The sequence below is a fragment of the Triticum aestivum genome, chromosome 6A (assembly GCF_018294505.1).
Source record: "Triticum aestivum cultivar Chinese Spring chromosome 6A, IWGSC CS RefSeq v2.1, whole genome shotgun sequence".
In the NCBI taxonomy this organism is placed as follows: domain Eukaryota; kingdom Viridiplantae; phylum Streptophyta; class Magnoliopsida; order Poales; family Poaceae; genus Triticum; species Triticum aestivum.
In genome coordinates, this window is record NC_057809.1 from 603,052,466 (window position 1) to 603,065,977 (window position 13,512).

Here is a 13,512-nt window from a genome sequence, read left to right on the forward strand (position 1 = left end):
AGCCATATTTATTGTAATAAGTTCTCTTTTGAGACACTCGATGTAATAAGTGTGTGATTGCTACTCTGTTATAAATCCTTCGAGTACTGTGTGGTGTCAGCATTACTGATCCAGGGATGACACCGGAGCACAGAGATCAGACTGTTTGAGGTCTGGTCGCTACAGAGATGGTATCAGAGCACACGCTGACTGTAGGACACGACCACTAAGCTAAGAGACCTAGATCACTACCCACTCTCTTCTCTTCTGACTTCTCATCTTTTCTACTCTTTAGAATGGCGGATGCAAGGAACAAGTTCACACAACCAGATGAAGATACACCCTTTGGACGCCACTTGAAGGAAGTCACTAGATACCTGAACATAGGAGTACCAAGCTTCACGGGAACCTACAACGCCACTTTACCTGAAGAAGAGCGCTGGATGATTCAAGTTCAAGTTCCAGGAAGGACGTTCATGCCAGTCACTGAGCTCATAGAGTTTTCTTTTGATGCACCAACTTGGAGTCTAGGAAAGAGTATGGCAGCTCACATCGCCATGGGACGCATGGGAGAAGTCTACCGCAAGGATCTCAAGGATACTATCTACCAGATTTGTGGGCGCCGAGATGAACACTGGGAGATGATCAGCATCAGGAAAGATAGATCAATTGCAGCTTTTATCCAGGAGTTAAACCAGCACATTCGACGACAGAAGAATCAGATGTGCGCCGACATGATAGATCTGAAGAAGGCTAAGACTAGAATCAAGGAACTGGAGGAAGAACTCAAGGCTACACGCGAAGATTATGAAGAAGAAATTGAAGTATTACTGCTATAAATCCTTCGAGTATTGTGTGGTGTCAGCATTACTGATCCAGGGATGACACCGGAGCACAGAGATCAGACTGTTTGAGGTCTGGTCGCTACAATCATGTTTGAGCCTAGGGGGATGCATTGTGGGATTAGTTTCTAGATGTTGGGTTGCGGGAGTGACGGAAACATTAGCCCCAGATTATGAGTTGTTCCATAAGGAGGTTGTTTCGGATCCTTTTGTTTAATGCTATAGTTAGATTTATCCTAATTCTTCTCTTATATTTGCGGATGCTTGCATGGACAGGGTAATCATAAGTAGGTTGTTTGTTTAAGAACAACACCTTACCTCCGGTCCACCCACATAACAACTTATGAAAATAATGAACGTGAATCAATGAAACGTGATGAAAGTAACTAGATGAATTCCCGTGTGTCCTCGAGAACGCTTTAGTCACTATAAGAAGTACTTCCGGCTTGTCCTTAGCAATATTTTTGATTGGGCCACCTTGCTACTTTGGTTACTTGTTACTTGCTACTACTTGTTTTGTTATCGAACTATTTGTCACAATTATCTTACAACACTTGCAGAGAATACCTTACTGAAAATCGCTTATTAATTTCTTCTGCTCCTTGTTGGATTCGACATTCTTGCTTATCGGAAGGACTATGATTGATCTCCTATACTTGTGGGTCATCATTGACAATGTTTTATTTTGTAGCCTTCTCGTGCGGGTACTGTGTTCAAGAGGTTGGAGAAGAAGAACTTTACTGTCATACATTGTTGGTTGAAGTTGCAAGGATGATCCAAATGGATTCTATGCATTGCCAAGAGCGCCGCCCGTGCAAACAGGAAGAAACCAGTGATCCAACCAACCCAACAAAAGAACCGCCCAAGAAAGTTAGAAGAGGGTTCCGGGGAAAGAAGTGGGAGAATGAGATGACAAAGCGAAAAGGTGCGGCAGCAAAGATGACAGAGAGATTCAAAGACATCTTGACGAAGAAAGATGAGGCATACGTCAAGCGCTCGGACATCAATGGGGAAAAGGAGTGGTTTAACTTTGATGGAGACGACCGAGAAGAAGCTTAAGCTCGAAGAGAAGTAGACCATGCTTAAAGAGAAGAAGGTGAGCAACGAAGGACGCGAAGATGTTGACCTTGAAAGACGACGTAAGAACGATCATGCAAGCCGTCCGTTACAAGATGTTGCAACAGCTGAAGGATGAGCTGGAGAGGACGGAGAAGGAGGCGGCCTACACGGTGGTGATGACATATTGGTGTGAAGGCTCGGATTGCCGGTCTGGCAAGGAAGAAAATATTTTTTTTAACGAACTACCGGACTGATATTTTTTTTGTGCCTAGATTACGGGTCGGTGTTGGAGATAGCCTAAAAGACTTGGGAGGGTTTTCGTTTAAAAGGAGAGTCGCGTGACCGTGTACGAGGACTCTTTTAAAAAAAAACGTGTACGAGGACTCTTTTTTTTTAAACCGTGTACGAGGACATTGGAGCAAAGTGCGAACGTCAGTGCGGCCTGGTGGTGTGGCTGTAGACCCGGCTGATATAATAGCCTCGTATCAGCCGGATGACGCGTAGTGTAGGCCAAATCATTTGCACGCACTGCTTTGCTGCGGTCGCTAGAAGCAGTGATCCGTTCTATTTAGAGGTAGTAATATCACTGGGAGCTATAAAACTTGCGCTCAATGTTCAGTTTGATGCTAAACTTCAAAAATACGGATTTATAGTCACATAACTTGTCCACGCGTGCATATACGGTGCTTCCTCTCGTATCCAGCCACATGGCTTGTCCACATGGCGTGCAAGCCCGATGGAGGCCCACTTGTCAGTGGTTGGGAATGCACAAGGCACTAGGTGATCATAGCACGCTGGATTTTTTATAGAGACTCCCTCACAATTTATTTAATGCCCACAAAGCCCCCAAATATAATGAAAAAGATGACACACATGGGGTTCAAACACGGGACCTGTCAATAAAATAGTCCGCCATACATCATTCCATCAGTGCCGATTGACGTTCAACATGATCAACTAAAATTCGTTTAATCACAAACAGAAGCCCCAACACGAATTGAGTGACAAAAAAGGGTGGCCTAACAGATTCGATCTCTCAACCTCAAGCGTGGATACACTGCAGCGCTACACTAAGTACCAACCAGTGCCTGTAAAGAGAGAAGCCCGATTTTATATATTGTCCACGACCACTACTCGTATTCAGGTTCTTTTTCTCTCAGACCGAATTTTCGGCAACTGATCAGTCCCTAGAAAATTTGGCGGTCCCCGAAAAAAATGTTGTCCACGAAATTTTGAATTTAAACGACAAAAACTATGTCAAATATAATAACTTTTGTGTGCATACAATATCATAATGACATAGTTAGCTTAGTGGCAGGGGCCGTGATTCTATTCCTTGTATTGTGAAATATATTTTTCTTTATTCATGCTCATTTATAAAAATGGTCTCGAACTGTAACAATGAATTGAACATGCAAACTTCTATATAAGAGAGGAGTTGAGCTGACCACTATAACAGGCATCACTTTTTTTTGCTAAATTAAATATATTTAGACGATAAAAAGATTTGAATTCAAAATTCATTTCAAAATTTTGGTAGATAAAAACTGGAGTGGCCAAGATATTTTGAAACCCGGATTTTTCCAACCCTCTCGAAAAAAATGGAATAAAAAATTCTCGCTCATGACAAAGTTCTGTATGGTATGAATTAAACATTATACATTTTGAAACAGTTTTCTTAATTGCTTTTTGGTGAAAAAAGGCGAGATTTTCCGGTATCCAGTTTTTACTAGCCGAACCTGGGAAAACGGAATCTAGGAAGAACTGCGTCTAATATGAAATCAGGTTTACCTCTTTACAGTAAGGAATATGTAGTTCACCCGCAAAAAAAAGGAATATGTAGTTGGTGTAGTGGTTTGCTTGTGCATGGATGTACCCGAGGTGTATGGAGTTCAAATCCCTGCGCGTGTACTTTTTATTTTCATTTTTCACACCACCTCATGCTGACAAGTGGGACACACAGAGGGGATTATGCTCAATTAAATTAATTAAATACAGAGCAAGGGTGCTTCTGCAAAGAAAAAATGCGGCGAGCTGTTTCAGTCACTAACAATGGGCCGTAGCCATGCTGGGGTGCCACGTAAGCGCGGGATACGTCTAAATATGACCAAAGTGACCGTATTTGCACAAGAACGCAAGTTGGATGACCACAAATCTGTATTTTTAAAGTTTTAGCATCAAACTGAACATCGAACACAAGTTCTATGACTCTCAATGATATTACCTCTTTTTGCCGTGTATAGCTCTAGTGGTTTTCGTATTAAATGATGCATAGTGTCATTCCTGTTCTGACTTCCGACATGGCGTGCATGCATCCTACTCAACTGGTACCCAATAACCAGAGCTTCAATTCAATGCATCACGCTCCTCAATCTCCCACCTTTTTTCTCCACGGATAATGGATTCTTAATGCACACTCTTTTTTTCTAGTACAATAAATAAGGAGTTCAAAGCTCCCGGCAGTGAACTGAACTCTTGATTTATAATGGAAAAGACTTCTTCATTTTCATTGTGACACCTGGTGTATAAAGTTAGTAAAAAACGGATGCACACTTTGTTCCAAACATTTTTACCGCTGATTCCATAAATCATCCAATGGGGAGATGGTGCATTTAAAAGTGCGTGTAGTAACTAGGGCGCACGCTTTGTGGCACGAAAGTGACTTCGTTGGCCTACCTATCTTAGACACGCAGAGCATTAATGAACTAGGAGTAACTTGTGTTCAGAAATTGCATGCATTCATGTGGGACCCTCAACGCGGAACTTTACCATGCATGTACGTTGGTTTGACATGCAACTCAACTTGTCCCATTTTGGAGAAACAGCCGTGTACTCCACGATTTTTCATCGACCGACGTTGATTCGTTGAAGAAAGCTTAGTTGTTCAGGCAAAGCATTTCTCAAATTAACATACCATTTGATTAACTACCACGAGTGACATAAAAAATACACAATAATACACTGAGCAGAATTCTTTTTATTCATTCATTACAAAGATACATACTATCACTTCTCTAATCTTGAATTGCAACAGGCTAATTGTGAGATTCCATGACATCATTTCACGCTTCCGTTGCACGGGAAGCTGTTAACCTCGTCACCTTCTTGCTCTCCTACTGACTTACGTCCGGACACACGATACCAAGAATCTCCATTTAAAACCACGCTCCACATTTCGTTGAACATAGTTGACACATGGGGGCCGGTCTCTCCAAATCCTTCTTCCAACGTGTACTGAACTGGTGCCTGGAAGAGAATTACAACTTCTCGTCATTGTTACCGAATCAAACTTAAAATAACTGACAGCACAGATGAATCAACAAGTGACTTGAAAAGATATATGCTTGGTTTGGTATGTGACGGCTGTGCATATAATAAAATGACTTCCAGGAAGTTCATAAATGAATCAGGCGCTCGATTCTGCACGGACATGTGCACCCTGCCTGGAATTAAATAATGTGTATGGACACTTGGACAGATTGAAACTGTGCATATATACTCACGGCTGCTATATTGAGACATTGAAAATCATTCCGGTTAAACTTGCACTGATCCCCAAACACAAGCCAACTGGCTAAGATTACAAGGGGGAGCGTCCCCATGTGCTCGTCGTATGCCTCCTTATATTTAGCAGCTACAGAGTTTTCTGAGCGATTTCCATATATAACATGCTAAATTTGGAGTTAGGGTTGAAAGATATAAATATTTTAAAAAGTACTTGGGTCTGCAAAAAAAGTTTAAAAGAGAATAGCCGGGCTCAGATTACATTGTGCAGCCCATCTGCTAAACGACACTTGGAGATGCAGCTCTATCTTACGCCAAATGAAATTCATGGAGAAAAGTCAGAAAAAATTGGGAGAACCAGCGATCGAACCCAGACCTCCTGATGGATGCTAGCCAGTCACATGCTTTGTGTGCTTGTGTCGTGTGAGGGTATATTTGTAGATGAACCAAACACAAACAGCCACGACTTAAGAAAAAAGAATCATTTTTGCCACTTAGGGATGACATTTGTGGGTAATTTTTGCCAACCTCGAGGGTAATTTGATGACGGACAGGCAGAAACATTAGTCCCTTTATTAGTAGGTATAGAAGAATTGGCCATGTTTGTTTCAAAAACCAAATATGCAAGGAAAATCATGGATGCAAATGATTATAAATGCACATCCTAAACCTAGGGAAAATTTGGATGTGACAGAAATGCTCTAGTATCAAGCCAAGTTGCACTCCTCTCCAGTGATTATTGCTTGTAGTAATCCATGCATGCGTCAGTCCAACAAACATATGGGCTAATGTCCAACCAATAGGATGCTGCCAACACAACAAGCTAATTATACTTCTAGTTAAATGTTTAACTGTTTGTATTCGTGTCGAGAGCAGCCAGGCAAAGGTGGTACTAGGTAGGTGGTCGGACGTGTAAAGCCTAACCGTCCATGTAAAAGAACTAAAGGTGCAAATCCACTAAGGCGCTCTCTTCCTTCCTCCGGAAGGCACCACTTTCCCCTCAGCTGCTACCTGCTAGTATGTAAACGGACGCAACCTAGCTACGTACTCCATCCACCAAAACAAGACAGCGCGGAGTGGAGAGTGGAGAACCAAGCCGTAGCTCCGGTAAAGCTTCAGCTACGATGAGGACGCCGCCGGAGATGCCGCTGGGTCTCCCCTTCACCGTCGACACATGGGGCCCATCCCGCCGCCACCGGTGCCACCGCTTCATCACCCACGCGCACACGGACCACATTGCCGGTGCCTGGGCCGGCCCCGGCGACACCGTCTACGCCACGCAGCTCACCATGCGCCTCGCCCTCGAACGCTATCCCCAGGTTAGATACTTGCTGCTGGAGAGCCTCGGTTAAATTTTGCTAGTTCCTGTTTGGTACGGTGTTTGTGCTGATTAATCGAGACCTCTCGTCCGGTTTGGTTGTATTAATTGTAGCTGGAGCGGGTTAAGTTTGTGGAAATGGAGGTGGGAAAGAGGTGGGTGGTGGACGACCCTGACGGCGCCTTTTCCGTCACCGCCTACGATGCCAATCACTGTGCTGGTAATCTTGAATCTAGCAAGTTGGAGAACGGCCACACCGTCTATCAAATTCTCTCGTTGTCAATAGAAACCTCAGATAAAAGAATAATCTGCATCAACGAGTCATAAACAATTGAATGGAAATAATAAAGTAGTACTTGGGTGTACAGATGTACAACAATTATTTTTTGGAAAGAGGTGCAAAATACTCCAGGTAATCCTACAATAAAATTAGTAGAACACCAAGTTTTAAGCTTTCTACATCAAGTTCACACTTGCTTCCGCCACTACATACACGTAATAAGGCATTAAATGTTAAACATGGAGTTTCCTTCTGGGTAGACTAAAGCCTGAAGGTACAACTGCCCTACTAGCCACCCAATCGATGTTTAGTGCTTTTTAACAATTGAGTTATATACTATATAATATTTGGTGTTATATCCGAGGAAGAAAAAAGATGTGCCTAACAAATAGGCCAATTCAAGAATTATACATGACCCAAGTCTCGTCTGTGTATATATAAATCTATTATAGACCACATGTGTGTGAAAAGTAAGTACACTGTGTATAGGATAGTGCCCATCGTTGAAAGAGTAATATGTCTGCATTAATATGAATAAAAGGAAGACCCAAAGAATCTACCTCTATCATGTATTAAGGTTCTAAATTTCAACTAAATTTCTGAAATTTTAGTAATTTTGGAGGGTACCAAAATATTTGTAAGCTTAAAATTTGGGAACAGATGCCAACTATTTTAAAAGAAACATAAACTTTTCAAATTTTGTTAAAATTAACTGGATTTTGATTGATCAAAATTTAGATGAACTTGATTTTTTTTAAATTTCGGTGAGTTATGGAAACTTACCATGACCAAAATTTGAAACCTTGTCATGTATTGCCCATATATTGCATAGAAAACTGAAAAAAAAAACATACACACAACAACATCCAACAAACATAAATAGTAATTAATACAACTTAATATTTTTTTTCTATTTATCAAAATATATTTCTCGCCAGTTGCCCTCTTCGCTTTTTATTGAGTCTATACATTGTTTCTTTTTTTAATAATTGATTAAGTTTCTAGAAGAAAACTATCAACATATACATTAGAAAATGAGTATCATTAGATCAATTCTAAAGACAATTCCACACTTATTAGTCATAAACATGTTCACATATTTAATAATACACGCGCTGCAAATTGAACATGGTTGGGGCTGGGCGGTTGACACTTTCCGTGCGCTGTGACTCCAGGAGCGGTTATGTTGTTGTTCGAGGGTCCATTTGGTACCATACTGCACACGGGGGACTGTCGGCTCACATCACATTGTGTGCAGAAATTGCTACTGAAATTGGAAGCAAATCTTTGCCGGTTGGACACTGTGTACCTGGACTTGACATTTCCCAAATTCCTCGAGTTTCCGAGCAAGGAGTCTGCGATTCAGCAGGTTTCCTTCTAGACTGAGGCTTTATATATGCTTGTTGTGACTTATTGGACTAAGAAACGGCTCCCTGATTGCAGGTTATAGCTTGCATATCAAAGCATTCGCGTGCACCTTTCATTTATCTTGGATGTCAAAGACTTGGCCAAGAAGATATCTTAAAAGAGGTGTCAAGGTCATTTAGATCGAAAATCTATGTTGATAAGGGACTGTACTTGGATTGTTTTAACACATTGTCCCACACTGTCCCTGAAATAATCACTGATGATCCAACTGGTCGCTTCCAGGTGTGTTAATCTATGAAATACATTCAATTCTGTTAATGCGACCTTCCATTATGTTATTTGTTTCTTCAAATTACACCCACATATGAGAAAATAATGTACTAGAGGCTACATATTTTCTCCAGCCCTCATGGTCACACTTTTCTCTCATTCATCTAATCACTTAAGTAACACGTACAGGAGATGCACGCACGCACACCAGCCACCACACACGGCCTCACGTCATTCTCCACTAACCACTAACTCCACGCACTATGCTCGCTAACTAACAACATCCAGTTAACAATCCGCTGGCTACATACTCTCTCCGTTTCAAAATAGATGACAACTTTGTACTAACATGGTTATCCTCGGGACTTGCGCAACTCTCCTCAACGGCCATATGACCTGGGCGTCATGCAATGGGCACGTACACCACTCAACTAGCATGCACAACAGCTAGCCCACTAACATGATACACACACATGCACGTGCACACATGTCAAGATTAACTCCAAGAGTGAGAGAACATTGTAATATCATATTATGTGCGGCAAAAATTACTAAAAAAGATTACATCCACAACTTTGCATTAGGATTCTAGAGGTAAATAGATATTCTAACTTCTTAACTTGGCAGGTACTGCCAGTTCGATCCGAGGAGCTAAATAAGATAGCAGCCGAGAAGCTCGAAGAGGCAAGGGCTAGCGATCAGCCAGAACCTTTATTTATTCGTCCTTCAGCATGGCGGTATTCCAATGCCTATGCTCAAAACCGGAAACCCAGCCTAACAGAAGCTGAGCAGGATGGTAATGTATGGCGTGTTTGTTTCTCCAATCACTCCTCTAGTAATGAATTAGAGCAGGCACTGCAACTTCTACAGCCTCAGTGGGTCATTTCAACCACTCCCCCAAATTTTGCGAGTGAACTGAGTTATGTAAGGAGACGCTATTTATCGCACACCACACAGGGACATGCGCAATCAAGCATCTGTTTCCGCACAACATCCAGAGGGAAGGAAGACTATGAATATTTTATTCGAGGAATACCGTCCCGAGGGCAGAGGTAATTAGTTATGGAAAATGGAATCTTTCGTGAAACTCACGATACAGACACATTTCTCCCTTGTAAATTCTTGAAATGAAATTTGATTTAATTAATTGACTTCTCACTTCACTTTTGTATTATTTTCTTAAAAAATTGATGTGCATGAAGAAGCCCTAGAGTTGTGCAGATAGAAGAAACATGGGTGGACCATAGGACATTTGGACTATCAATGGGTGTGAACGGTTATACTATATCAAAACATGTTATCAACATGATGGGCAAAGCTATCATTTCAGAACAGCGTGATGCACATTTCTTGAAGCATGTGTTGCATTCCGAGCTTGGAGTGAGTGCATTTATTTTCATCCATCCCCATAAGCAATTTAATTAATATGTGATTGAGGTATATTTGTTTAAAGCGGTAATATCCTGTTTTATTGAATTTTACACATTACATCATTACATTGTTTGATAAAAAAATGTTTGTGTTTTCGTGGTGGTAGATTTGTTTTAGATTACTCCCACTAATTTTCTGTATTCATTAGCTTGTTTTAGTATTCCACTTAACCCCATTAGCTTGTTTTTACTACTTTTCGCTCCTTTTTTCACTAATTTTTTGTATTCATTGGAGTATGTATGTACTCCCACATTCAATACCTCTAAAATAAACCTACTAATCATGTTTATCATTCTTAATATACTTTGTTAATTAGTACTCCCTTCTTTCCGGTTTATAGGGCTCATCTCAAAAAAAATCGTGTTTCCATTTTATAAGTCTGAGCTCTACTACTCATCATGACTTGTTCAGATTTCAACATGCTGCATGCAAGGATCAAGAAAAAACTAACCAATGCATCTTGAAGTTTTTGGTTATTTAATGGTCATGGATGCATGCATTGTAATTAATGCATCGGTAAATACAACTTTTTAAGAAAAACGAGTGTAGTAATTAAGTATTTTTGCAAACTACGAAATTTATTCCACCACTCACCATCTATCTTGGTTGGAGAGATTTACAAATTGAGCCCTATAAACCAGAAAAGAGGTAGTACCCCCTTCGACTAGCCACAGTGGGAGTAACTTCAGCAGTAACATCGAGTCCAACTCAGCAAATTTGCTTATGTGGCAATGAGTTAATGAGGAGAGAGATAGTTGTAGTAACTTAGCTAGTTATTGTAACATCACATGTCCCAATGCAATATGAGTCTATAACCTAATAAATGAATCTTTGCATGTTACCACACTTAAGTTACTACCCACTATGAAGGTAGTAATACAGTCTAGGGATATGTGTATGTTACTAGTGTATGTTACTCTCCATTGTGGCTAGTTATGTTACTAGTGTATGTTACTCTTCATTGTGGCTAGTCTTCGTCTAGGTGAATAAGTCATCTTAGGTTGTGCAACACAACCAAGGTGGAGAGAAAAACGAGAGAACTTAATGTTTATTTGCTAATTAATACCATTGTATGCAACGAACTGACCACTGCATGTTATGTTTGGTAGTCTCAAGTCATTAAAAGCATACACGCCCCACATCTCTTATTGGTTGATTCCTTTATTTATGTCAAAAAACAAGAAACATTTTGATTTTCATAAGGTGACTTACACACCTAGACGGATGGAGTATATATCATTATATACAGTGATCTTATTTTTATTTTCCACATATCTATTTTTCTCATACAGAAAATGCTTCAAGGCCCCTCCCCATGCCGAGAAAGCATTTCAAACTACCTATCTGAGCCCAACCAGGGATTCAAACTCGAAAACATGGATGCAGTGAGTATACATTTATGGCACTTTGTATAGTCATTTCTTATCACCATGTATAACATTTTCCAGTTTTTCATTGCTTCAATGCATGTACAAAACTAATCATTATGACATGACATGATCACGTCTGCAGGTTCTTGTACCATTGCTAAATTCCAAGACTTGGTACCTAGTTGTAGCAAATTTTTGGAAGAGACGGTTCGAGGTATTGAGCCCAATGGGGTGCACTGACGAATTGATAACACAAGCACAGTCTATTGTATGCAACTTCCGGGAAGATTTTCATAGTGCATATCCTCAGCTCCATAGCGTAAAAATCAAAGACATGGACATTACCTTCCATACCATATCAAACTCAGACAACGAGTTGAGTTTTATCCAAATTTTCACCATTTCTCTTAAATGTTAAATGGATTATTTTACGAACTAATTTAACCATGCCCCTTCGCTTTCCTTTTCTTTATCTAATTGGATAGATCCGACAGTGGTATATTTATCATGAAGGCATTAGATTTATATGATGGAGAGAAACATATCTTCTTTAACGATGTAAGTAGTCATTCCTCTCTTTTCTCATCTGCCATGTTGCCTAAATATCTCCCATATAACAATAGAGAAGTATGCGTTTTCAAATTGAGTAGGCATCACTAAAATGCCAATAAATCTTAGTAAATATTATTTCTCTCTAATCAAATGTGTCACATACAGTACTTTTTTCACATTTCATTAATAGTGGAAACATCTGGTTATGCTTTACTATAATGCTTATAACATAATTCATTGATTGCCAGTCTGACGCCGAAGGACTCCGTGAACACTTGGCATTATATTTGTTGCACCACAAGTATAATGAGATGCCCCACAGACATGTACAAGGTTTAGTGGGTCCCTAAAGTCAACTATCCGATTGTAAACTATGACTTCATGAAGGTGATCCAGATTATGTTTGCTACCATCTACGAGGAATGCTGCCAAGAGAGTTTATGAATGTATCATTTGAAATTGTCCACATGAAGCTAATGTTGTTGATCATGAGTTAGCTTGAAGCACAAAGATCTCCACTCCATGTTTGATTGGATAATCCACTTAATTTTATTTCACACCTATGATAATCTACTTAATTTTATTTCCAAACATGATACATTTTTAGCCTGGCCTTTTGTCTCAAGCTGAGTTTATTTCCCTAACTACATGAATTGGAGTATTTTGATCCCATTTGCTCGTGTCTGATGCTGTATTTGGTAATATTATTGTGGAGCTCGTATATGTACAGAGGTCTTGTTGCAGAAATGTTTGCAACAAAGGCCTTGTTGCAGAAACTTTTACAACAAATATTCTGTTGCAATTCTTTTTGTCTTTATTTTTTGCAACATAGATGATGTTGCGGGAGGACTACTACAACATCAATAATGTTGCAGATTTTTTTACTGAAAAAGATGACGTGTTTGTGGTATGAATCGAGAAATTTCTGTAACAAAGATAATGTTGCGGGTGTGCTTTTGCAACAAGGCCGTTGTTGCGGAAAAGAATAAAAGAGCACCACCGACGGAGCAACGGCGGAGGCTAGAGGGGAGGCCAGAGCGGAGCTCAGGCATGCCCCTCGAGCGGCGGTCATGGCAGCGAGGCGACTGCGACGCTTGCAAGGCCATGGCATGCGGGGGTCGGGCTGCAGAAGCTGGCCCCTCTCACACCAGCGGCGCCGCGGACAGATATTGGCGATTGTTCCACGGCAAGCTTGAGGTGGTCGGAGTACCACAGGAAGGTGGCAGACTCGGCGGGAGATCGGGAGGAGCACGAGCAGTGATTTCTCTGAAGGATCCAGATCCTGCAACAAAGCCCTTGTTGCGATGAGATAGATTGCAACAATAGGCTAGTTGCAAAAACTTTGTGGTGGTGGCCATGAGGCAAAGAAAGCCAAGGGCAGGCGCGGCACCTGGGTCGATCCGTTCCACATACATTCCGAGTACACCTGGGTCGACGCCACCGAGAAGAAGCGTAGGATGAAGGCAAAGAAAGCCAAGGGCAGGCGCGGCACAGCCCGGAAACAGTCGTCAAAAAGCACCTCCTCGGAAGGGGGCTAGC

At 41.0% G+C, this 13,512-nt stretch overlaps 1 protein-coding gene across 2 annotated transcripts; it reads left to right on the forward strand.

Moving 5' to 3' along the window:
* Positions 1-6,418: 6,418 nt before the first annotated feature.
* Positions 6,419-12,582, forward strand: LOC123128914 (5' exonuclease Apollo). 2 transcript variants are annotated; one of them, XM_044549027.1, is made up of 10 exons: positions 6,420-6,703; positions 6,817-6,922; positions 8,158-8,351; positions 8,426-8,632; positions 9,248-9,672; positions 9,823-10,000; positions 11,344-11,436; positions 11,564-11,796; positions 11,907-11,979; positions 12,222-12,582. In XM_044549027.1, exons 1-10 carry the CDS (start codon positions 6,509-6,511, stop codon positions 12,321-12,323), a joined length of 1,806 nt encoding a protein of 601 aa, XP_044404962.1. In that variant the 5' UTR covers positions 6,420-6,508; the 3' UTR covers positions 12,324-12,582. The 2 variants fall into 2 exon arrangements, with proteins under 2 accessions (XP_044404963.1, XP_044404962.1); XM_044549028.1 differs by lacking the exon at positions 8,426-8,632 and having other exon boundaries at positions 6,419-6,703.
* The last annotated feature ends 930 nt before the right edge of the window (positions 12,583-13,512 follow it).

What these genes read in the sequence shown, in the direction of transcription:
- LOC123128914 (XM_044549027.1), top strand. Translation starts at nt 6,509, where the DNA reads ATGAGGACGCCGCCGGAGATGCCGCTGGGTCTCCCCTTCACCGTCGAC. An exon ending in CCCTCGAACGCTATCCCCAG is followed by an intron (nt 6,704 to 6,816) that starts GTTAGATACTTG and finishes TATTAATTGTAG; the next exon opens with CTGGAGCGGGTTAAGTTTGT. An exon ending in ATATCAAACTCAGACAACGA is followed by an intron (nt 11,797 to 11,906) that starts GTTGAGTTTTAT and finishes CTAATTGGATAG; the next exon opens with ATCCGACAGTGGTATATTTA.